This window comes from Oncorhynchus mykiss, chromosome 1 (assembly GCF_057628025.1).
Source record: "Oncorhynchus mykiss isolate SJ-2025 chromosome 1, ASM5762802v1, whole genome shotgun sequence".
In the NCBI taxonomy this organism is placed as follows: domain Eukaryota; kingdom Metazoa; phylum Chordata; class Actinopteri; order Salmoniformes; family Salmonidae; genus Oncorhynchus; species Oncorhynchus mykiss.
The window spans coordinates 42,434,073-42,459,555 of record NC_143022.1 but is presented as its reverse complement, the minus strand read 5'-3'; the positions used below and the strand labels follow the sequence as shown (position 1 = coordinate 42,459,555).

Genomic DNA, 25,483 nt, shown 5'->3' with positions numbered 1-25,483 from the left:
TGTAAAAAGGGCTTTATAAATATATTTGATTGATTGATTGGTTGTAAATTATAGAGCACCACATGCACAATGCATTGGTCATATCATAGGTCTCTCAGAAATAGATGTACAAAATAATTGTGAAACCCATGTAGGCCAGACATTTTGAAAATTAAAATGAAATAATTTAGCCCTTTCGATTGCCCCCTTACCAAGAAATTATTAACATTTTGAAATTGATCAAGGGACAGTGTGCCTGTGTGATGGATCCAAAGCCTACCTATGTCTATTTCACAGCAACAGTAAGACTAACATGAAACGAAATGAATCACAGATGTTTACACAAACATCACTGACTTTGAGATTGGGATATGTCCAATCAATCACTGTCACGTATCATACCCATTAACCATAATAAAAGTACATTTTCCAAACTAGCTACATTTATTTACGTTACACTTTCAGGATGGTCTCATGACGCAAAATGAGCAGAACACCGGAAGAGGTGTGTGCGCGCCTTTCGCTGTCAATGCAAACGAAAGAGAAGAGTCACAGCTAAACCCCTCATTAAAGACAAGATGTCAGGACTGCCCCGTAGGATCATTAAGGTAACTAACTATTCATTGCTTTACGAATTACACAGACTATTGTTGTTGTCTATGACAGATTCATTATGTCCTAGCTAGCTAGCTAATCCTAAAATGCTCCGCACTGTTCGTAATTTATTTAGCTTGCATTTGCCGCAGCTGCGAAATTACTTCATTTTCGACCCTCTTCCTAATAAACGGAATAAAGGTGGGTTAAAAATACACCCATGCCTGTAAAAGATGGCAAATAAATGTATTTTTTGTGATTGTTTATTCGTTAATACACTAAACACAGTGAATGTAGCATACTGACTAGAGTCTGAGAGAGTTAGCAATCAATATAACGTTAGCTTGCTAGTTAGTTATCTTAAACGTTAGCCAGCCAGTCACCCATTCCGCCCTTTCCAAATAGCTAGCTAACACTATATAGCAAGCAAACTCTATAGCTAGCCGTACATGTGTTGCAATGAATGCACAGTCAGACAGCCTACTCCCGTAACTGTGCCACAATATAAACGGTTGCAATCTTTATTTTGGGCTAAATTGCTCATGAGTATAAAGATACTTAGTGCTTAAGTATTAAAGGGTCAATTTAGCAGGCTATTGAGTTAGCATTTAGAACGTTACCATTGTGTGACAGATATTTCCTGTTAGGCCTCTGTTGCTAAGTTAGTTAGCTACCGTAAGTGATGTTATAGGCAGAGGCCAGGGCATTAGCGGGATCTCAGTTTTATGATCTTAATTGAAATGGATGGTACGATTCCCCTTACCAGTCATCACTTCGAATAGTTTATTGGTCTCGTACACAGACAGATTTGCAGGTGTTATTGCAGGTGCAATTCTTAGCTATGTAGGGTAAGTTCATTTGAATTCAGTCACTTTTTGACAGCAAGCTCTTATTTTCGTCCAAAAAGTCCCTTTCTGAGCTTCTACAATGGGCAAATATGTGTGGGAGGTTTCGTTCAAATCAAAAGGGTTGTTGTCAAAAAGTGTAGATATTCCTTGAAGAAAACCAACTCATCCAACCCCCATGTCTCACTCATAATCTGTTCAAATGTTATTGGAGTTTTTACCCTTGTATGATAGCCAAAATTAGGGTGCTTATTTTGGATGTATTAGGTTATGAAATTCTCCTTTTTGGATATACTGGTAATGAAATGTTAAAGACCGCACTGAACAATACAGAATAAGCATATTTGTCTACATATATAATGTATTTTTATCAATTTCATCACCAAAGCGTGTTTTCACTTACTCTGGGCAGAGTGGGTGGAAACCCTAAAAAGTAATTGAATTCACATAGATTTACCCACTAGCTAGTTCCAACACTGCAGTAGAATGTCTTGCAAATACAATACCATTACACCAGACTGAACTGGTCAAATGAACAATCCAGAGTAGATATATTATAGTGAGCATGTGTCAGAATCCAGAATATTAATATGTGGTGTATATAGACATTAGACAGTATATCATTACGAAATATCTGATAAGAAAGAATGCTAGCTCATCATGTCACACCACAGCTGTCAGGGCTATAGGCCAAGATGCAGCAAATATTTCTGTTTAGCTAGCTTTGCTGACACGAGAAGTGGGACATCAATTGTCAATTTAATTTGACATACACATGAGTAAGTGATTAGGCCTAGATGCACCAGTATACTAGAGGTTCCTTACTTCCAGCATGTTCCCAGTGCACTTGGAGAAATTGTCTCACAGCAATTATCACTCCTAAAGCTGGTGTAGCATAAAGATCAGGTCCGGAGAGAGTTGTAAGATTGGTGCAGAGGTGAACATCATTCTATTAGTAATATACAGTGAACTTACGCTATTGTACTATCACTTTGTGTGTTTAGAATTATTGTTTTGTTCTCACTCACTAGCCTAGTTCTCCGGTCTCTCCTTCCAGTCTAGGCAGTTTGTTTGCATGGGTTGACTGTCTTCACTCATTCACAGATCAATGAAGTCATGACTGTCTCTGCCCAGAATCTGCTCAGCCCGTGGACCACAGTGCCTTGTTTTCATTATCCCCCTGTCAAGTTGATGGCTCTCTGTTTCAGCACAGTCTAGGCTATGGTTGTGGATTCCAGAATATCTTGTAGCTAGTATATTTAAACTATAAAACAGTTGTTACTAGTTGGCTTCTATCCTACAATTTGTTTCAAATTTCTAATTTCGTGCACCTCCAAAAACATTGTGCCCCACAATAGGAATGCTGTGCTTCATATTCCCAAGTTCATGTCCTCTGTCGTTGGTAGTCGTCATTGAATAAATGCAATTGTGCTGATAGAGAAAGGGGAATTCACACAGGTGGTGAGAGGGGTTGAGTAAGAGAGGGAACACGTAACATTGGTTGGAGGTGGTTGGAAAAGACAGGAGGGCTGAGAAGTTCTGGGAACTGTTCTCAGTGGGCTTGAGCCCCTGTGAGTGTGCGACTGGTCCGGGAGCCTCTCTTGTCTGTGTTTGGACTGTGTTTTTGTCTGTGGGTTATCTGAAACATTTCAGGAATCTCGCTCGGAGGTGCATTCAGGAAAAAGAAAAAACAGCAGCATGTACAGTGGTTGATGATAGTCCACTCTCTTTTTGTTCCTCTTAGTTGTCTTTCTCTCAAAGGTATCTGTAGCTTTAGGGCAATAGCACTGTAATAGAATTACACTTTGATACATTTTTTCTTACCTTAAAATCTATGCCAAAACAAAAAACATTGATTTCAAAGTTTAACAAACCATACAACTCCATGCACAATAACTACTTTTACGTTTTAAGTTCATCCAAGATGGCATAGCAGTTCAGACGTCTTTTGTCCTCGTCCTGTCGTGTCCCATATATATATATATATATATATATATATATATATATATATATATATATATATATATTTACAACTTTTTTTCCCACATACATTTTTACATTTTCCATAAACTCATCTTCAAAACACTCTCCTGCAACCCGCCTCACCAATTTATATTTATAAAAAAAGTATTATTTACCTCAGATCTGTAATCCTCCAAGAAGCTAGCCGGAGGCTCCAAGAGGCTAGCCAGAAACTAGCCAGAAGCTAGCCGGGAGCTAGCCAGAAGCTGGTTCAGAAGCTAGTTCAGAAGCTAGTTAGCTTCTTTACTGGCAAATCGTTAGTACTCAGCTAACCACGGTTTGTGGTCATCGCCTGTCCTTTGGCTCGAGAATCTATCACCAGTTTTGTGCGGCGCGGCTCGGAACGGAACATACCGGACCAATTTTTCTCTCCATGTCCCTGGATTTCGGCCACTGGCTCTGGACATTCATACCTGGATCTCACAGCTAGCTAGCTGCTATCCGTGTGACTATCGGCTTTCGTCGATTTGGCATCTGCGGCCTGCTAGCCGTTGGCTGTCTTATCGGCTGCTATCTGAATAGACAATCGGACCATTTTTATTTTATTTTTATTTATTTATTTTTCTTCTTGGGCCTCTATAACTATATCTATTGTTTTTATTTTTGTTGTTGTGTGATTTGGATTAATCCCCTCTACCACACGGAACCCCAACTAATCTACTGACGGAACGCAAGAGGTGGCTAATAACAGACCTCCATCCTATGCTAGCTTGCTACTGATTTAGCTGTCTAAATCGCCGTGACCCCCAACCAACCTCTCCACTCACCGGACCTTTTGATCACTCGACTAAGCATGCCTCTCCTTAATGTCAATATGCCTTGTCCATTGCTGTTCTGGTTAGTGTTTATTGACTTATTTCACTGTAGAGCCTCTAGTCCTGCTCATTATACCTTATCCAACCTATTAGTTCCACCACCCACACATGCAACGACATCTCCTGGTTTCAATGATGTTTCTAGAGACAATATCTCTCTCATCACTCAATACCTAGGTTTACCTCCACTGTATTCACATCCTACCATACCTTTGTCTGTACATTATACCTTGATGCTATTTTATCGCCCCCAGAAACCTCCTTTTACTCTCCGTTCCAGACGTTCTAGACGACCAATTCTTATTGCTTTTAGCCGCACCCTTATTCTACTCCTACTCTGTTCCTCTGGCGATGTAGAGGTGAATCCAGGCCCTGCAGTGCCTAGCTCCACTCCTATTCCCCAGGCGCTCTCTTTTGACGACTTCTGTAACCGTAATAGCCTTGGTTTCATGCATGTTAACATTAGAAGCCTCCTCCCTAAGTTTGTTCTATTCACTGCTTTAGCACACTCTGCCAACCCGGATGTTCTAGCTGTGTCTGAATCCTGGCTTAGGAAGACCACCAAAAATTCAGAAATTTTAATTCCAAACTACAACATTTTCAGACAAGATAGAACTGCCAAAGGGGGCGGTGTTGCAATCTACTGCAAAGATAGCCTGCAGAGTTCGGTCCTACTATCCAGGTCTGTACCCAAACAATTTGAACTTCCACTTTTAAAAATCCACCTCTCTAAAAACAAGTCTCTCACCGTTGCCGCCTGCTATAGACCGCCCCCAGCTGTGCTCTAGACACCATATGTGAACTGATTGCCCCCCATCTATCTTCAGAGCTTGTGCTGCTAGGCGACCTAAACTGGAATATGCTTAACACCCCAGCCATCCTACAATCTAAACGTGATGCCCTCAACCTCACACAAATTATCAATGAACCTACCATTAGTTCCACATGTACATTATACCTTGATGCTATTTTATCGCCCCCAGAAAGGTATGGTAGGTAGTAAGGTAAGGTATGGTAGGATGTGAATACAGTGGAGGTAAACCTAGGTATTGAGTGATGAAGAGAGAGATATTGTCTCTAGAAACATCATTGAAACCAGGAGATGTCGTTGCATGTGTGGGTGGTGGAACTACCAGGTACCTCCCCAAAGCCTTAAACACGGGCACCCTCAGAGATATCATCCTAACCAACTTGCCCTCTAAATACACCTCTGCTGTTTTCGACCAAGATCTCAGCGATCACTGCCTCATTGCCTGCATCCGTAATGGGTCAGCGGTCAAACGACCTCCACTCATCACTGTAAAACGCTCCCTGAAACACTTCAGCGAGCAGGCCTTTCTAATCGACCTGGCCGGGGTATCCTGGAAGGATATTGATCTCATCCCGTCAGTAGAGGATGCCTGGATATTTTTTTTAAATGCCTTCCTAACCATCTTAAATAAACATGCCCCATTCAAGAAATTTAGAACCAGGAACAGATATAGCCCTTGGTTCTCCCCAGACCTGACTGCCCTTAACCAACACAAAAACATCCTATGGCGTTCTGCATTAGCATCGAACAGCCCCCGTGATATGCAGCTGTTCAGGGAAGCTAGAAACCATTATACTCAGGCAGTTAGAAAAGCCAAGGCTAGCTTTTTCAAGCTGAAATTTGCTTCCTGCAACACTAACTCAAAAAAGTTCTGGGACACTGTAAAGTCCATGGAGAATAAGAACACCTCCTCCCAGCTGCCCACTGCACTGAAGATAGGAAACACTGTCACCACTGATAAATCCACCATAATTGAGAATTTCAATAAGCATTTTTCTACGGCTGGCCATGCTTTCCACCTGGCTACTCCTACCCCGGTCAACAGCACTGCACCCCCCACAGCAACTCGCCCAAGCCTTCCCCATTTCTCCTTCTCCCAAATCCGTTCAGCTGATGTTCTGAATGAGCTGCAAAATCTGGACCCCTACAAATCAGCCGGGCTAGACAATCTGGACCCTTTCTTTCTAAAATTATCTGCCCGAAATTGTTGCCACCCCTATTACTAGCCTGTTCAACCTCTCTCCTCTCTGAGATTCCCTAAGATTGGAAAGCAGCTGCGGTCATCCCCCTCTTCAAAGGGGGACACACTCTTGACCCAAACTGCTACAGACCTATATCTATCCTACCATGCCTTTCTAAGGTCTTCGAAAGCCAAGTCAACAAACAGATTACCGACCATTTCGAATCTCACCATACCTTCTCTGCTATGCAATCTGGTTTCAGAGCTGGTCATGGGTGCACCTCAGCCACGCTCAAGGTCCTAAATGATATCTTAACCGCCATCGATAAGAAACATTACTGTGCAGCCGTATTCATTGATCTGGCCAAGGCTTTCGACTCTGTCAATCACCACATCCTCATCGGCAGACTCGACAGCCTTGGTTTCTCAAATGATTGCCTCGCCTGGTTCACCAACCACTTCTCTGATAGAGTTCAGTGTGTCAAATTGGAGGGTCTGCTGTCCGGACCTCTGGCAGTCTCTATGGGGGTGCCACAGGGTTCAATTGTTGGACCGACTCTCTTCTCTGTATACATCAATGAGGTCGCTCTTGCTGCTGGTGAGTCTCTGATCCACCTCTACGCAGACGACACTATTCTGAATACTTCTGGCCCTTCTTTGGACACTGTGTTAACAACCCTCCAGGTAAGCTTCAATGCCATACAACTCTCCTTCCGTGGCCTCCAATTGCTCTTAAATACAAGTAAAACTAAATGCATGCTCTTCAACCGATCGCTACCTGCACCTACCCGCCTGTCCAACATCACTACTCTGGACGGCTCTGACTTAGAATACGTGGACAACTACAAATACTTAGGTGTCTGGTTAGACTGTAAACTCTCCTTCCAGACCCATATCAAACATCTCCAATCCAAAGTTAAATCTAGAATTGGCTTCCTATTTCGCAACAAAGCATCCTTCACTCACGCTGCCAAACATACCCTTGTAAAACTGACCATCCTACCAATCCTCGACTTTGGCGATGTCATTTACAAAATAGCCTCCAATACCCTACTCAACAAATTGGATGCAGTCTATCACAGTGCAATCCGTTTTGTCACCAAAGCCCCATATACTACCCACCATTGCGACCTGTACGCTCTCGTTGGCTGGCCCTCGCTTCATACTCGTCGCCAAACCCACTGGCTCCATGTCATCTACAAGACCCTGCTAGGTAAAGTCCCCCCTTATCTCAGCTCGCTGGTCACCATTGCATCTCCCACCTGTAGCACACGCTCCAGCAGGTATATCTCTCTAGTCACCCCCAAAACCAATTCTTTCTTTGGCCGCCTCTCCTTCCAGTTCTCTGCTGCCAATGAATGGAACGAACTACAAAAATCTTTGGAACTGGAAACACTTATCTCCCTCACTAGCTTTAAGCACTAACTGTCAGAGCAGCTCACAGATTAATGCACCTGTACATAGCCCACCTATAATTTAGCCCAAACAACTACCTCTTTCCCTACTGTATTTAATTTTATTTATTTAGCTCCTTTGCACCCCATTATTTTTATTTCTACTTTGCACATTCTTCCACTGCAAATCTACCATTCCAGTGTTTTACTTGCTATATTGTATTTACTTTGCCACCATGGCCTTTTTTTGCCTTTACCTCCCTTATCTCACCTCATTTGCTCACATCGTATATAGACTTGTTTATACTGTATTATTGACTGTATGTTTGTTTTACTCCATGTGTAACTCTGTGTCGTTGTATGTGTCGAACTGCTTTGCTTTATCTTGGCCAGGTCGCAATTGTAAATGAGAACTTGTTCTCAACTTGCCTACCTGATTAAATAAAGGTGAAATAAAATAAATAAAAAAATGTCCACGGAAAAAATTACAAAAACTAATTTAGTGGTAACGGAATTACATTAAAATCTCCCTCAAGGATTTATGTGATAAGGTTCTACAAAACCTCTTAAATATCTGCTCCAAATTAAGATTCAAAGATGTCTGCAGAAAGAACGGGGTGCCAGCTACAGTGCCTTGCAAAAGTATTCATTCCCTTGGCGTTTTAACCATTTTGTTGCATTACATCCTGTAATTTAAATAGATTTGGATTTCATGTGATGGGCATACATTAAATAGTAAAAATTGGTAAAGTGAAATGAAAACTGAAGAGGTGAATACATATGTATTCACCCTTTTGCTATGAAGCCCCTAAATCAGATCTGTTGCTACCGATTACCTTTAGAAGGTACCTAATTAAAGTCCTCCTGTGTGCAATCTAAGTGTCACATGATCTCAATGTATATATACACCTGTTCCAAAAGGCCCCAGAGTCTGTAACACCAGTAAGCACGGGGCACCACCAAGCAAGCGGCACCATGAAGACAAAGGTCGTCTCCAAACAGGTCAGGGACAAAGTCGTGGAGAAGTACAGATCAGGGTTTGGTTATAAACAAATATCAGAAACTTTGAACATCCCACTGATCACCATTAAATGCATTATTAAAAAATGGAAAGAATATGGCACCACAACAAACCTGCCAAGAGCGGGCCACCCACCAAAACTCATACCAGGCAAGGAGGGCATTAACCAGAGAGGCAACAAAGAGACCAAAGACAACCCTGAAGGAGCTGCAAAGCTCCACAGCGGAGATTGGAGTATCTGTCCATAGGACCACTTTAAGCTGTACAGAGTGGCCAGAAAAAAAAGACATTGCTTAAAGAAAAAAATATGCAAACACGTTTGGTGTTCGCCAAAAGGCATGTGGGAGACTCCCCAAACATGGAAGATACTCTAGTCAGATGAGACTAAAATTGAGCTTTTTGGCCATCAAGGAAAATGCTATGTCTGGTACAAACCCCAACACCTCTCATCACTCCGAGAACACCATCCCCACAGTGAAGCATGGGGGTGACGGCATAAGGCTGTGGAGATGATTTTCATCGGCAGGAACAGGCAAACTGGTCAGAATTGAAGGAATGATGGATGGCACTAAATGCAGGGAAATTATTGAAGGAAACCTGTTTCAGTCTTCTGGAGATTTTAGACTGATGGAGATTCACCTTCCAGCAGAACAATGACCCGTAGCATACTGCTAAAGCAACACTCATGTAGTTTAAGGGGAAACATTTAAATGTATTGGAATGGCCTAGTCAAAGCCCAGACCTCAATCCAATTGAGAATCTGTGGTATGACTTAAAGATTGCTGTACACCAGCGGAACCCATCCGACTTGAAGGAGCTGGAGCAGTTTTGCCTTGAAGAATGGACAAAAATCCCAGTGGCTAGATGTGCCAAGCTTATAGAGACATACCCCAAGAGACTTGCAGCTGTAATTGCTGCAAAAGGTGGCTCTACAAAGTATTGACTTTGGAGGGGTGAATAGTTAAGCACTCTCAAGTTATCAGTTTTTTTTGTCTTATTTCTTGTTTGTTACACAATATATTTTGCATTTTCAAAGTGGTAGGCATGTAGTGTAAATCAAATGATACAAATCCACAAAAAAAATCTATTTTAATTCCAGGTTGTAAGGCAACAAAATAGGAAAAATGCCAAGGGGGGTGAATACTTTCGCAAGCCACTGTATGAGGTCAAAGGAAATGGAAGGACTAACAGTACAGATGGATAGCAATTAAAACGGTACCATAGAGGCTCAGAATAAGTTAGAGGAAACAGAAATGGAGGAACGTATTCAAAAAGATCAAGGGTAATATATTATAAAAATAAAGCGAACGGGATGGAATATGGAGATAAAATGCAATTATTTTTTAATCATGGAAATGCTACGAAAAATAATTAACTGAATCTTGTTACAAATGACGGAGTCACCCATGATTCACCAAACAATATTTTTAAATAGTAAGTAAAGTACTTAAGGCATATGTTTTTGTTTGTCTCCTCCATCTCCACCATCTGATTTCATTATAACTGAAACAGGATCCAAGTGGTAAATATAAAGATCCAGTCCATTTACAAAATTGGAGGCCTCTTACACTGTTGTGATACAAAAATACTAGCAAAATGCTTAGCGCATAGAATTAAAAATGGCATTGTCGGACATTATTAATCCTAATCAGACAGTTTTCTTTTTACATGGACGATACATTGGAGATATAAGGCAAGTACTGGAAACATTAGAACATTATGAAAAACTGGGAAACCAGGCCTGGTATTCATAGCTGGCTTTGAAAAGTCTTTTGATGAAGTACGACTGGAGTTTCTATATAAATGCCTGGAATATTTACATTTTGGAGAATCTCTTATAAAATGGGTTAAAGTTATAAGTATGGTAACTAGGGACGCACCAATATGACGTTTTTGTCCGATATCTGATATTTTCCTTGCCAAAAAAATGATAGATAACCGATATTTAACATTTGTGTCCTTTTTTAAGCATTATAGTACAGTTAAATAGTTAACACACACACACGGACGCAGCGGTCTAAGGCAATGCATCTCAGTGCAAGAGGCGTCACTACAGTCCTTGGTTCGAATCCAGGTTCTGTCACATCCGGCCGTGATTGGGAGTCCCATAGGGCGATGCACAACGGGTTTGGACGTAATTGTAAATAAGAATTTGTTCTTAACTGACTTGCCTAGTGAAGTAAAGGTTACACACACGCACACCACACTGACCAAAAAGTTATTTTGTTGGCATTTACGTATGTCCCCATTACCAATAAAACATCATCAAAACCTATATCTTTCACTTACTTGCTGTGCTGTTTCGTTGTTCATTTGTTCAGTCTCAATCAGGATTTTTTATTATACATGTCAAGTAGTGAAATTTCAGCTCTGTCTGTCCGTGGCGCCTCTTCCTCGGTGCGCACTGTCACGTCCGTGTCCATATTTTCCAGCTGTGTATGTAACGTTTCACATAAACCCTGTTTCTGTGGGAGGGGGAAAAATTAAGGAACTTGTCTGTCGGCCCTGCATTGAAGACCAAAATTGGTTAAAGAAAATTGTGATGAATATAAAAATAAACCACTTTATTTTAAGGACCAAAACATTGACAGCTGTGCCATATAGATTGCAAAATAGTTGGCAAGAGTTTTTCGATGTACCGATTCCATGGCACATGGTTTATGAACTGATAAGCAAAACGATGCCATTCAAAACTTAGAATTTTTCAATTGAAATTATTATACAAAATTCATGCAACCAATTGAATGTTATATATGGGGGGGATACAACCTTCCCAGTTCTGCAGGTTTTGCTGTGAAGAGACTGAATTATTAGATAATTTGTTTTGGTACTGTCCATATGTAGCTTGTTTTTGGTCACAGGTCCAGGAATGGCTGAAGAATTGCAACATTTACCTGGAGCTAACGCTGCAGATAGCAATATTGGGTGATTTGAAAAGTCGTAGTCAATCGATCAATAATATAATACTTTTAGCAAGACTATTTATTTAATTTACAATCTGTAGAAAATGAGAATAGAAAGGTTCAGAACTTTTGTGACGCATCACAGCACAATATATGGCGAATATAAATCCAATATGGATGGTGTTAAGAGATAGATGGGAGGGGTTGAATGAAACTGAAGGGTGGGACTAACAACAAGATAGTATATTTTACATTTGTTGTGTCTGTAAAATGTATGTAAGTAAAGAACTTTTGTGAAACAGCACAGTTAAAAATATATGGCAAATAAAAATCAAACTGGATTGGCATCAGAAATGGATGGGAGAGGTTGAGGGTATTGTATTTTCTACATTGTACAACAATAGTGAAGACATCAAAACTATGAAATAACACATGGAATCATGTTGTAACCAAAAAAGTGTTAAACAAATCAAAATAAATATTATATATAGCCACCCGTTGCCTTGATTCTCTCAACCAGCTTGAAGGAGTTCCCACATGCTGAGCACTTGTTGGCTGCAACCATCTGTTGGGTTGAGGTCGGGTGATTGTGGAGGCCAGGTCATCTGATGCAGCACTCCATCACTCTCATTCTTGGTCAAATAGCCCTTACACAGCCTGGAGGTGTGTTTTGGATCATTGTCCTGTTGAAAACAAATGATAGTCCCACTAAGCGCAAACCACATGGGAAGGTGAATCGCTGTGGTAGCCATGCTGGTTAAGTGTGCCTTGAATTCTAAATAAATGACAGTGTCACCAGCAAAGCACCGTCACATCACTTCCATGCTTCATGGTAGTAACCACACATGCAGAGATCATTCCTTCACCTACTCTGTGTCTCACAAAGACACGATGGATTGAACCAAAAAATCACATTTGGACTCCTCAGATTTCCACTGGTCTATTTGTCCATTTCTCGTGTTTCTTGGTCCAAGCAAGTATCTCTTCTTATTGGTGTCCTTTTAGTACCGTTTGTTTTGCACTCTCTTCTGAACAGTTGATGTTGAGATGCGTCTGTTCCTTTTATTTGGGCTGAAATCTGAGGTACAGTTATTCTAATGAATGTATCCTCTGCAGCATTGGTAACTCTGGGTCTTCCTTTCCTGTGGCGGTCCTCATGAGAGACAGTTTCATCATAGCGCTTGATGGTTGTTGCGACTGTACTTGAAAAAACTTTCCAAGTTCTTGTAATTTTCCAGATTGACTGACCTTCATGTCTTAAAGTAATGATGGACTGTCGTTTCTCTTTGCTTATTTAAGCTGTTCTTGCAATAATATGGACTTCGTCTTTTACCAAATAGGGCTATGTTCTGTATACCACCCCTACCGTGTCACAACACAACTGATTGACTCAAATGCATTAAGAAGGAAAGAAATTCTACAAATGAACTTTTAACAAGGTACACCTGTTAATTGAAATTCATTCCAGGTGACTACCTGGTTGAGAGAATGCCAAGGGTGTGCAAAGCTGTCAAAGGCAAAGGGTGGCTACTGAAGAATCTCAAATATAAAATATTTTTTTATTTAACACTTTTGGTTGCTACATGATTCCATATGTGTTGTTTCATAGTTTTGATGTCTTCATTATTATTCTACAATGTAGAAAATAGTAAAAAATAAAGAAAAAACCTTGAATGAGTAGGTGTGTCCAAACTTTTGACTGGTACTGTAGCTGATATAATGAGAGAGTGTGAAAATTAAATTAAACCAATTGGAGATCTTACAACTAGACATCAAGGAAATGTTCATTTTTGAGAATACAACACATGCACATTAGAGACAGAACCCCTTACCCTCTTTATTGCAGGATTGTGATCATCATTGACACTAGTTCAATTTGAATAGTAGTTTAACAATTAAAGCAGTTTAAACACATCAAAGAATCAACACTTCATCACTTCAAAATGTACAAATAAGTTAACTCGAATGTAGTCTAAACAACAAAAGAACATTGAGTAGTAACAAGTACACTATTATTACTGAAGCATAATTTCAGGTGAACAAAAACTCCATACCAGTGGTGGCCAACCTTGCTCCACTGATCCCTATCTACTGGGTGAGCAGACTTCTATTCCAGCCCAGCAATAGCACACTTGATTATCAACTCATTAGATTTGATAAGTTGAATCAGATGTGTTATTGCTGGGCTGAAACAGAACCCTGCACATTCAGAGGACCTCCAGCAGGGTTGGCATGCTCCAATTCTAGTAGGTTTATACATTGTGTGTGATGTTTAACTGTATTTTTGTATACAATGTTTGCTAACATAGGTAGACCTACACATATAACCCATGGCATATAGGATATACCCAAGCCTTCTTGGGATATTCATTAGGACCTCTCTTCATCTGCAAACAGGCTTTCACAGCTTTTCATATCGGAGGAAAGAAAACATCACAGAGAAACAGGCTTCATTATACAGCACTGTTATATTATGTTGCTAATATCTGTCCTCAAAGTTTTCCCCTCTAGGGACTGGAACTAGAGAATATTTTCATAATGTCCTCCCACAAAGTTACCTGCACTATCCAGTAGCTAACCTTTGGTTTCCCAAACTCGGTCCTGGGACCCCCCTGGGTTCACATTTTGGTTTTTGCCCTAGCACTACACAGCTGATTCAAATAATCAAAGCTTGAGGATGAGTTGGTTATTTGAATCAGCTGTGTAGTGCTGAGGCAAAAACCAAAACGTGCCCCAGGACCGGGTTTGAAAAACCCTTGCCTAGGCTATCCAGTAGCTTATACGCTCCCTTTACTGACAGCTGGAGCTGCAATTTCATCCTCTTCCATGGCTGTTATCTAATGCATTTGGAGACTGTTTTAAATGTACAATGATAGCTTCCTTTTAGCTAGCTGATTATATTTGATTAACTTAGCTATACAGTGTAAAGTTAGCTAGCTACCAACTTGAGTTAGCCTACAAAGTGGCCTACAGTAGCAGGCTAGTTAGCTAATAATAGGTCGAAGGAATTGTCCGTAGAGCTCAGAGACAGGATTGTGTCAGGGCACAGATCTGGGGAAGGGTACAAAAACAATTCTGCAGCATTGAAGGTCCTCAGAAACACAGTGGCCTCAATCTACACACAACACACCATAATGACAAAGCAAAAACAGTTTTGTAGAATTTTCTGTAAATGAAAATATCATATTTATGTAAGTATTCAGACCCTTTACTCAGTACTTTGACGCACCATTGGCAGCGATCGCAGCCTTGAGTCTTCTTGGGTATGACGCTACAAGCTTGGCACACCTGTATTTGGGTAGGTTCTCTGCAGATCCTATCAAGCTCTGTCAGGTTAGATGGGGAGTGTTGCTGCACAGCTATTTTGAGGTCTCTCCGGAGATGTTTGATCGGGTTCAAGTCCGGGCTCTGGCTGGACCACTCAAGGACATTCAGAGACTTGTCCCGAAGCCACTCCTGCGTTGTCTTGGCTGTGTGCTTAGGGTCGTTGTCCTGTTGGAAGGTGAACCTTCGCACTAGTCCTTGGAACCTGCTCCAGAGTGCTCAATGATCTTTCTGTACTTTGCACCGTTCATCTTTCCCTTGGTCTCCCAGTCCCTGCCGCTGAAAAACATCCCCACAGCATGATGCTGCCACCACCATGCTTCCCCGTAGGGATGGTGCCAGGTTTCCTCCAGACATAACACTTGGCATTCAGGCCAAAGAGTTCAATCTTGGTTTCATCAGACCAAAGAATCTTGTTGTTCATGGTCAGAGTCCTTTAGGTGCCTTTTGGCAATCTACAAGCGGGCTGTCATGTGCCTTTTACTGAGAAGTGCTGCAGAGATGGTTGTCCTTCTGGAAGTTTCTCCCATCTCCACAGAAGAATTCTGGAGCCATATCAGAGTGACCATCGGGTTCTTGGTCACCTCCCTGACCATGGCCCTTCTCTCCCGATTGCTCAGTTTGGCCGGGCAGGCAGCTCTAGGGAGAGTCTTTGAAACTACAAACTTCTATTTTTAAGAATGATGGAGGCCACTGTGTTCTTGGGGACCTTCACTGCTGTAGACATTATTTGGTACCCTTCCCCAGGTTTTTGCTCTGACATGCACTGACAACTGTGGGACCTTATATAGACAGGTGTGTGCCTTTCCAAATCATGTAACATGAATTGAGTATACAACAGGTGGTAAATCAAGTTGTAGAAACATCTCAAGGATGATCAATGGAAACAGGATGCACGTGAGCTCAATTTCGAGTCTCATAGAAAATGGTCTGAATACATATGTAAACAAGGTGTTTTATTTTTATACATTTGCAAGACTTTCTAAATGGTTTTTGCTTTGTCATTTTGGGGTATTGTTTGTAGATGGATGAGGGAAAAAACTATTCGGTGCATTTTTTTAAACAAGGCTGTAAAGTAACAAAATGTGGAAAATGTCAAGGGTCTGAATATTTCCCGAATGCACCAGGTATTTTAGGCTACTATGGGAAATTAGTAGGCTAATGAAGAGGCCTAGTCCTGTAAGAGTCCATCTTTGTTGCTGCACCTGTCACAGGTGTCACCCTGCCTCTTGCGTTACCATAAGGCCGTATCAGATTGCTTATGCTCAGTCATGTTGAGCCAGGGCCTAAAATTAACACCCACCACCTGTCGATTTTGTCATTGGCGTGTAAAATGTTTATTTCACCAGCCACGTTGGCGGGGGTAGGGGCACCACAGTGTGAGCATTTCACTCACATTTTTTTTGTAAAAATAGTCAAGTATGATCACGTTTACAGTAAAATAAATGCTGCAGTAGCAGTTTTCAAAGTAGTTCCCCCGTTTTTGTTTCATAGCTGGTAAATTAATCGCACAAACTACGAATCCTATATAGCCTATCCCACCTTGTGCTGCAACACTGCCTGGCTGGTGTGCCTGGCTGGTGTGCCTGGCTGGTGTCTGTGCGCACTTATTAAAGAGCTGTGCACTTGTATACAATTAGCTCTAATTTACTTGAAACGAAAGTCTACTGCTGTGAGACTTTGTTTCTTGGCTATTTACATTTTGTTCATAAACTAGGTTTTTCTGTTTTTGAGTTTCAAATGCTAGGGAAGAGAAGACAACGCTTCTACTAGTAAGACTCAATCTCACAGGTAGAAACATGACTCCAGTCGCGCTACCACGGTAACCTCCCAGCCTTAAAAGGGCAGGTGAACATTTTTGTCTCATCTGTGACATTTTGGTTAAAAGACTCGGGTCACAAAAAATGTATTATTCAATATACCACGTTAGTTACTTCTTACTAGTAATACATATATTGTTTTCAAAACATTACATAGCATGCACATCTTTTGTTATGTTTTGTTGGTGTAATCTTTGCGCCCCAAAATATTTTGGTGGTTAAAAAATCTGAGGTGCTGGTCAATTTTAAATCTACCTGCCACATTGGCTGGTGGACCAAAAGGTACATTTTATGCCCTGGTCACAGCCCTGAGCCTGGGGGCAGTTGCCTCCATGCTGAGCTAGTAAGCCTACAAGATGTACTCTTCAATCAACCACTGAAGATTTATTATATATATATATTTTTTTAAATACATACATAAAGGGGCTCCACCCGGTGACGCCTCCACATTGATGAGGAAAGTCAGCCCTAGTTGTCACCTGGGTTGTATTCACTAGGAAAACATTTTGGAAAGTTTTGCATCGGAAAACAAAAATTTGTTGACTTAGCTGCCTGATATTCTGCTTTAGACTGTATTGCAGCCAACTATAGAGCCACTAAGCGTAGTGACGCACTGCTAGCTGCCTAGTAGGAGGCGTGGGCCAGGATAGGTTAGATGTTTTGGGTTGTCTTTGAAAGATTGATCAGTCCTAACACTGAAATTAGAATTTTCTGGTCGATTTTCTTAGTATTGTAAGGGATGAGTAAGCAGTGGAACAAACGTATGAATGTGCCTGCTGAACAATGGTTATCACCACAAGATTTGCATCTAGGCCTAACTCTGTATGTATGTCGTTTGTCAGGAGACTCAGCGCTTGATGGCGGAGCCTGTCCCAGGCATCAAGGCGGAGCCTGACGAAGGTAACGCCCGCTACTTCCATGTGGTCATCGCCGGGCCCCAGGACTCGCCCTTTGAAGGCGGCACGTTTAAACTCGAACTCTTTCTTCCCGAGGAATACCCCATGGCAGCTCCAAAAGTACGCTTTATGACCAAAATATACCACCCCAACGTAGACAAGCTGGGAAGAATATGTCTAGACATATTGAAAGGTAAGGGCCGCTTGACTTGCGTCATTTTACACCGACATGGTAGCCTGACATTCAAACTGATTTTGCTGTTTCACTGTTGTTTCTGTTCAGGTTAAGTTAATCAACAGTGGGCCGCGTTACTTGCATATGCACCTAAATATTTTGCTGTGCGACCTGGAATTTTTATTTAGGAGCGCCTAGAAAAGAAATCACCAAGATAGTTGTTCCAATGATTACTTCACTGGCCCCTTAGTGCCACTGAGAATACACTGAGCACATTTATGACAGTCATGCTTGCACGATTACTACAAATAAAAATGTTTTTCATTGTGTTCCTAAATGTCTTTGTGCGCTCCTACATTGTTCAACATAGGTGCACACACGCTCCTTGCAAAAAATAAGTGGCAGGTTTTGAAAAAACTGTTAATTTGTCAATGCAACATGGCTTCTTGAACACATAATATTTAGACTGAGGTTGTTAGCAAAAACATGGCAAATTATGTCCTGAAAGCATTTTTTAAAATGTGGTAGCAGGTGCAGCTGATACAAGGACAGAGATTCCTTTCATCCCCCTAACACTGTACCCAAACCGGCCGTGCGCAAATTAATTTTGTCCCCCCACACCAAACGCGATCACGACACACAGGTTGAAATATCAAAACAAACTCTGAACCAATTATATTACTTTGGGGACAGGTCGAAAGCATTAAACATTTATGGTAATTTAGTTAGCAAGTTTGCAGTTGCTAGCTAATTTGACCTATTTAGCTAACTTGCTGTTGCTAGCTATTTTGTCCTGGGATATAAACGTTTTTTACATTTTTATTTCACCTTTATTTAACCAGGTAGGCTAGTTGAGAACAAGTTCTCATTTGCAACTGCGACCTGGCCAAGATAAAGCATAGCAATTCGACACATACAACAGAGTTACACATGGAATAAACAAAACATACAGTCAATAATACAGTAAAACAAAAAGTATATATACAGTGAGTGCAAATGAGGTAAGATAAGGGAGTTAAGGCAATAACTAGGCCATGGTAGCGAAGTAATTACAATATAGCAATTTAACACTGGAATGGTAGATGTGCAAGTAGAGATACTGAGGAGCAAGATAAATAAATACTGTATGGAGATGAGGTAGGTAGGTAGATGGGCTATGTGCAGTGATATGTGAGCTGCTCTGACAGCTGGTGCTTAAAGCTAGTGAGGGAGATGTGAGTCTCCAGCTTCAGAGATTTTTGCAGTTCGTTCCAGTCATTGGCAGCAGAGAACTGGAAGGAAAGACGACCAAAGGAGGAATTGGCTTTGGTGGTGACCAGTGAGATATACCTGCTGGAGCGCGTGCTACAAGTGGGTGCTGCTATGGTGACCAGTGAGCTGAGATAAGGCGGGGCTTTACCTAGCAGAGACTTGTAGATAACCTGTAGCCAGTGGGTTGGGCACTGTGATAGACTGCATCCAGTTTGTTGAGTAGAGTGTTGGAGGCTATTTTATAGATGACATCACTGAAGTCGAGGATCGGTAGGATGGTCAGTTTTACGAGGGTATGTTTGGCAGCATGAGTGAAAGATGCTTTGTTGCAATATAGGAAGCCAATTCTAGATTTAATTTTGGATTGGAGATGCTTAATGTGAGTCTGGAAGGAGAGTTTACAGTCTAACCAGACACCTAGGTATTTGTAGTTGTCCACGTATACTAAGTCAGAGCCGTCCAGAGTAGTGATGCTGGACTGGCGAGCAGGTGCGGGCAGTGATCGGTTGAGTAGCATGCATTTAGTTTTCCCTGCGTTTTAAAGCAGTTGGAGGCCATGGAAGGAGAGTTGTATGGCATTGAAGCTCGTCTGGAGGTTAGTTAAGTGTCCAAAGAGGGGCCAGAAGTGTACTGAATGGTGTCGTCTGCGTAGAGGTGTACCAGAGAATCACCAGCAGCAAGAGCAACATCATTGATGTTTCCAGAGAAGAGAGTCGGCCCGAGGATTGAACCCTGTGGCACCCCCATAGAGACAGCCAGAGGTCCAGACAACAGGCCCTCCGATTTGACACACTGAACTCTGTCAGAGAAGTAGTTGGTAAACCAGGCGAGGCAATCATTTGAGAAACCAAGGCTGTTGAGTCTGCCAAAAAGAATGTGGTGATTGACAGAGTCGAAGTCCCTGGCCAGGTCGATGAATATCAGCTGCACAGTAATGTCTCTTATCGATGGCGGTTATAATGTCGTTTAGGACCTTGGGCGTGGCTGAGATGCACCCATGACCAGCTCTGAAACCAGATTGCATAGCGGAGACGGTACGGTGGGATTCAAAATGGTCGGTAATCTGTTTGTTAACTTGGCTTTCGTAGACCTTAGAAACGTTGAGCTGTTATGTTACCTGAAATGTACTCTGACAATTAATCCACACACAAAACGGTCATCCGAATCGTTTCTTGTCATCTCTCCTCCTTCCAGGCTTTTTCTTCTTTGGACTTTGTGGCGATTGGCGTCTAACTTTCATACCACAACAACCGACCAAACTCAGTTAATCTTTCAATCACTCACATGGGTATCTGCTTCTATAAACCAATGAGGAGATGGGAGGCAGGACTTGCACCGCGTTCAGCGTCACAAATAGAACTGACTTCTATTTTAGCGCTTGGCAACGCAGAAACTCGTTGGCGCAATAATTTAATAACGCATGTTTACATTTTATTTATTCGACGCGATTGGTGTGGTCAGCATGTAATAGGTTAGTGTTAGGAAGGGATTATCTGATTCTAGGTCTGACATTTCGAGACATCTACCTTTTTCTGGAAATATCAAAAATATATTTGACCTGTTTTATCATCAAGTATTAATGTACAATCCAGTTAATCATATCATCATCTGACTGATAACAGATAGCTAGGGCTGGGCAATATACAGTATTTGACCAAATCCGGTATTGATGCATGCATCGGTTTTGGTTTTTACTTTTCCTTCTATAACAGTATTTCCATGTTTGGTTTGTTGAATGTGATATGCTACTCTGCCGTGTGTAGTGTCTGTTTTTATAGTTTTCTCGCTGCTTAAGTCGTCTCTCTCCGCTCTCCCGAAGCGTGGAATAGCAGCCTGCAATTCGGGGCATTCCTGCATGCAGGAACCCATCTTTGTAACATATTTAAGCTAGGACAGGCAGGAGGTAGGGGTGCTCCAGTACAACATGTGATGTTAATGCACAATAACATTGGTGCCAGCAGCCAATAAACCCCACAGTAGAAGTGCGGGGGGCGAAAACGGTATTTAGCTAGCTGTTCACCGGTAGACAGTGTCCTTTGTACCCGCCTGTCGGGTAGTGTTTTCCCCTAATTCTGTTAACAACGCAAGGGCAGGTGTTCGGCAGGCGAGAGCAAAGGACACTGTGCTAGTTTAGCAAGCTAGGCCGGTACACAGCAGGCCTACCGCCAGCATAGCAGGTGGGTGCTACACCGTGTGCTAACTAGCTAGCACACGGTGTCGCTAGTTAGCTAGCATACGGCATCGCCCCAGCTTGCTGTGCTGGCGAATGGTTTATAGTGTCCTTCGCGGTCGCCTGTCGGACACTGTTTTCCCACAGTTCTGTTAACAACGGTGAGAGCAGGTGTTCGGCAAGCGGAAGCAAAGGACGCTGTCTACCGGTGTCAACCCTGCTAGCTAGTAAGGAGGACTCTGGGAGGCGGGGGCGAAACATCTCAGGAATGACCCGGGCTGCAGTTACACATTGTCTTGCTCTCTCCATGCCGCTTTCCACACAGATCAAGCCCCGCCTCCTGCCACTCAAGCAGCGCAGAAGGGTGGCAGTAGTTGCTTACCCACTTGTATTCAGTCTGCATGGTCAATGCAGACCATGCAACATGTTGATGACAACGATGCAGATTTTCTGCTTTGCTTCTTAGTATAAATACACAAGGGTTATATAATTACACTTAGTTTGTGTATCTTACTGTCTGCAAACAGCTAGTTTGTCTTTTCTTAGCAAGTTGTGGCTAACAAATCGTTTTAGCAGCTAATGTTTATAGCTAGCTAACTAATAAATGTACTGAGTCAGAGCCAATGTCGCTCGCTAATACTGCCTGATACATAAATCCACATTTGGGGGGGGTGCAAAAGTATCTTCTAAATAAAAGAGGAATAGGCTAAGCATGAATATGTTAGCTTCATGAAGTAGCTAATAGAAAACAGTTAATGTAGCCGAAGATTATAGGGTCCCCTAGGAAACACTGACCAATGAGTTCCTACCCTATCACAATAACGCCGCCCTGGGTTTTTCAATCTTTATCATGTCAAACAGCACTGTATTCAAAGTGCCCGCTATTATATACTATCTACCTAATTTTCGAATGTTGCTATGGGCACAGTCAAACAACAGGAAGTGAGGGATTCGGGTTCCACTTTACTTCCCTACAGAAGCCTGGCGGTGGAAAACTTGCCAGAGTAAATTATTTGAGTCAATTTTATAGAGTATAAAAGTCAAGTAAATAAGTATGTGTTGTTTTTATATTTCATTTAAGTTTGCTAACTAAAGCTAGACTTACTAGTAGGCTATTTCTGTTGTGATGATAACGTTAGTTGTGTTGTGTCAAGAGTTAAGGCCCGGGCCATCCACCAAGCCAATAACTAAAGGTAACTATAATGAAATACTATATGCTACATAACTATACAAGCATCCACACTAGAGGAAAGTTTGTTTATTGTTCTACAGTCCTACACCTGTCAATCCACTGATCAACACATCCTTCTGCACGCTGCCTATTATTCAAGTGTTAACACAAGACCATTTATGAGGTTACATTAGCAGGACCGTAATATGGTGTATTAGCTAATTTCTTGTGGCGTTGCATATGAATTATGATAATGCGGGAGCACTGAGGAAGTTGTCCATAGTTTCCACTTTTGGCGTGCGTATTTTAAGTGTTAAAAAAATGAGGTGGATAAAATTATAATAACTATTCTATTTCCATCATTTCAACAGTTCACCCAAGTGTTTTGATCAAAGTTAAATTACAATTGCAGTATTTGGTTAAAAATAACACAGATTATAATTTTTTGCCCAAATTGTGCAGCCCTACGTGGCAGTGTGGAAAGGATCTCAAATGAGTGCAGAATGGAGAGACTCATTTCGAAATTGCTTAGAATGTATGTGTTGCCACTCTAGGGTCATGCACTACTCACAAAGCAAAATTTGAACTTGTATTATTCAAAAACATCAAATAGCATCAACATTTAGAAAAATATTGTGATATGATATTTCGGCCTTATCGCTCAGTCCTAACGGATACAGGGGAGATGAGACGTCTTTAACTGTCTGTCACACCGCTGCAGCTTCTCTGTATGTCTGTCATACACATCAGTGAGTTCAGGCTCGTTAGTGGATCAAGCCTGGGAATTGTTTCCTGCCATATACCCACTGCATTAGAATCATGTTTGACCTGCGAGCGCTATGAGGGATTTTCCTTTTTAATCTCGCCCAAAAGATCAAGGGCTTCTCAGATTCAACTTTTGACCTCCCACTCAAGCCGCATATCCCATTGCTGCGACATGCCCCCATCGCTCAAAATGGATACATGGCTCAAACTTCTCTTCCTCCCTCTCTCCCCTTTTTCTCCTCCCTTTATCACTCACTTTCTCCCCCTCATTTGTACTTTTTTGTTTTCTTATAAAATCTCCTTCCACAGATAAATGGTCTCCAGCCTTACAGATCCGCACAGTCCTGCTATCAATCCAGGCATTACTAAGCGCTCCTAACCCTGATGATCCTCTAGCGAATGACGTTGCGGAGCAGTGGAAATCCAATGAAGCTCAAGCCATAGAGACAGGTGAGTCTTGATGAAGCCCGGCTCTGAACTCCTCAAATGCACTCCTACTCACTCACCACACCTACTTGCCTCAGTCATGTTCGTTATGGCACACAACAGAAAGGGAAAATGAACTTTTATTTTTAGACAAGTCCAGGTCGTTTCTCCCTATTTCAGTCCATGTTCTTGTGTGTTTGGTGCCCAGTGAACAAAACCTTGTTCAAATTTTACACAGTAGCTCAGTTTCTCAATGCAGCCTACTGTTCAGCCAATCCAACACTGATTAATATTGGTGCTGATGCTCTATCTTACTGGTAACTTTAGATGCTACACCTTATGAACTCATGACTTCTTTTGATATAAACATTTAATTTGTATATTGTAGCTTTTTTACCCTGTGGCCTATCCTGCAAAGCAAGTACAAATGTGATGAAGTTACAACTTGAAGACTCAAGGATTCTAGCAAAAACAAACTATGAATAACTGACTCACTACACTTGCTTTCTGAGCTCATCTCTCTCCCTTATTTTGTGTTGCAGCCCGGACATGGACCAGGCTTTACGCTCAGAACAACATAGAAGTGTAGAAAAGGTGAAAAAAGCGGAGAGAAACCAAGCGGGAAGTCAGTGTGAACACACATTCCTCATCTTCTGCCAAGACCTCTTCTTCTACCTAATTCATGTGCATTTAAAGGACACCATATTGGAGGGGGGGGGGTGTAATAAATAAAAAAAGTGAAAAAAAGACCAGTGAATTTGATATAAATGCTCATAAGAGAAATTGAAAAGCCTGACTTGTCGTCTTTGTCATAATTCACTACTGTTCAGATGCATCGGCAGATCTGACTCACCACCTGGTTCTTTTTCCATTCATTTTGGAGGAAACCAGCAACATCCGCTTTAATGAGCTTCGTACAAAAAAATATATTAAGAAATAAGTGTCTATCCCATGCCTGTTTCATGGGGGAGGGTAAGATTTATTGTCCAAGATTTGCCTAACTTTTTACTTTTCTTTTAACTTTGTTGTCGCTCGTGATGCTGGTTGTTTATTGAAAGCAGCTGATTAACCCCAGGTAGACACACCCTTTGAGACAGACTATAGATGGACTCATTCCTCTATAGAAGGCCTACTAGCAAAACAACAACCTAGCTCCTGCTAAACCACATCTCTGACTTGAACATTAAATACAAGTAACAATATAATGACTAAACAATTAATCTGAGCCTGCCATCATCACGTTTAACTGTTGCAACCGCTGTCGATGTAGTCTTGGAGAGCGGTAGGGATGGCGGGGACAGGAATTCCATCATTTTCTATAGTTTTAGGGATATATTTTATTCTCATGTCTTATCTTATTTGAATGTTTTCCTGACATCAGCCTACTACAGTGGAGGCTGGTGGGAGGAGCTATAGGAGGACAGTCATTGGAATGGAATCAATGGAACGTATCAAACATATGTAAACCATGTCTCTACTACTACTGACTCTGGCTACATGGCTCTTTTAGCTTCTTTTTCTTCCTGTTTGTCACAATCTAATGTTATAAGACACAACGGTTGACTTCCTCCCCATGGCATTTATTTCAGAAAATAATAGGGGGGGGGGGGGGGGCGCATTGGAGTTGTCAGTTCGGTAGTCTGTGCTGAGGGGAATTGTGTTCGAAGGGGTTGTGGGGAGGGTGAGGGGAGATTGGGGGTAAGGGGAATGGGGAGATAACTGAACAATATTTGTCAATATTTGTTTTTGGTTTGAAAAGTATTTTCAGTTCCATGTATATTAATTATTTCTATTGAGGGGAAAAATGGTTACCTGCTCACTGAATGGTATGAAAACAGTCCACCGGTATTCTTTTTTTCTGTAAATAAAATCTGTTGATTAATAAGAAAATATTGTAAGCCTTTGTTTTTGAAGTAAGGAC

General features: G+C 41.6%; 1 protein-coding gene across 1 annotated transcript; it reads left to right on the top strand.

Annotated features, from left to right (window-relative positions):
• The first annotated feature begins 446 nt into the window (after positions 1-446).
• On the top strand, positions 447-25,452 carry ube2na (ubiquitin-conjugating enzyme E2Na). Its single transcript, XM_021601231.3, has 4 exons — positions 447-587; positions 17,551-17,797; positions 23,446-23,586; positions 24,105-25,452. The coding sequence occupies exons 1-4, from the start codon at positions 558-560 to the stop codon at positions 24,149-24,151; spliced, it is 465 nt and encodes a 154-aa protein (XP_021456906.1). The 5' UTR covers positions 447-557; the 3' UTR covers positions 24,152-25,452.
• Positions 25,453-25,483: the final 31 nt, after the last annotated feature.

Excerpts from the sequence above, each read along its gene's own strand:
- ube2na (XM_021601231.3), top strand. The coding sequence starts at position 558 with ATGTCAGGACTGCCCCGTAGGATCATTAAG. Across the intron at positions 588-17,550 it reads TGCCCCGTAGGATCATTAAG|GAGACTCAGCGCTTGATGGC; the intron begins GTAACTAACTAT and ends GTCGTTTGTCAG. Across the intron at positions 17,798-23,445 it reads ATGTCTAGACATATTGAAAG|ATAAATGGTCTCCAGCCTTA; the intron begins GTAAGGGCCGCT and ends CTCCTTCCACAG.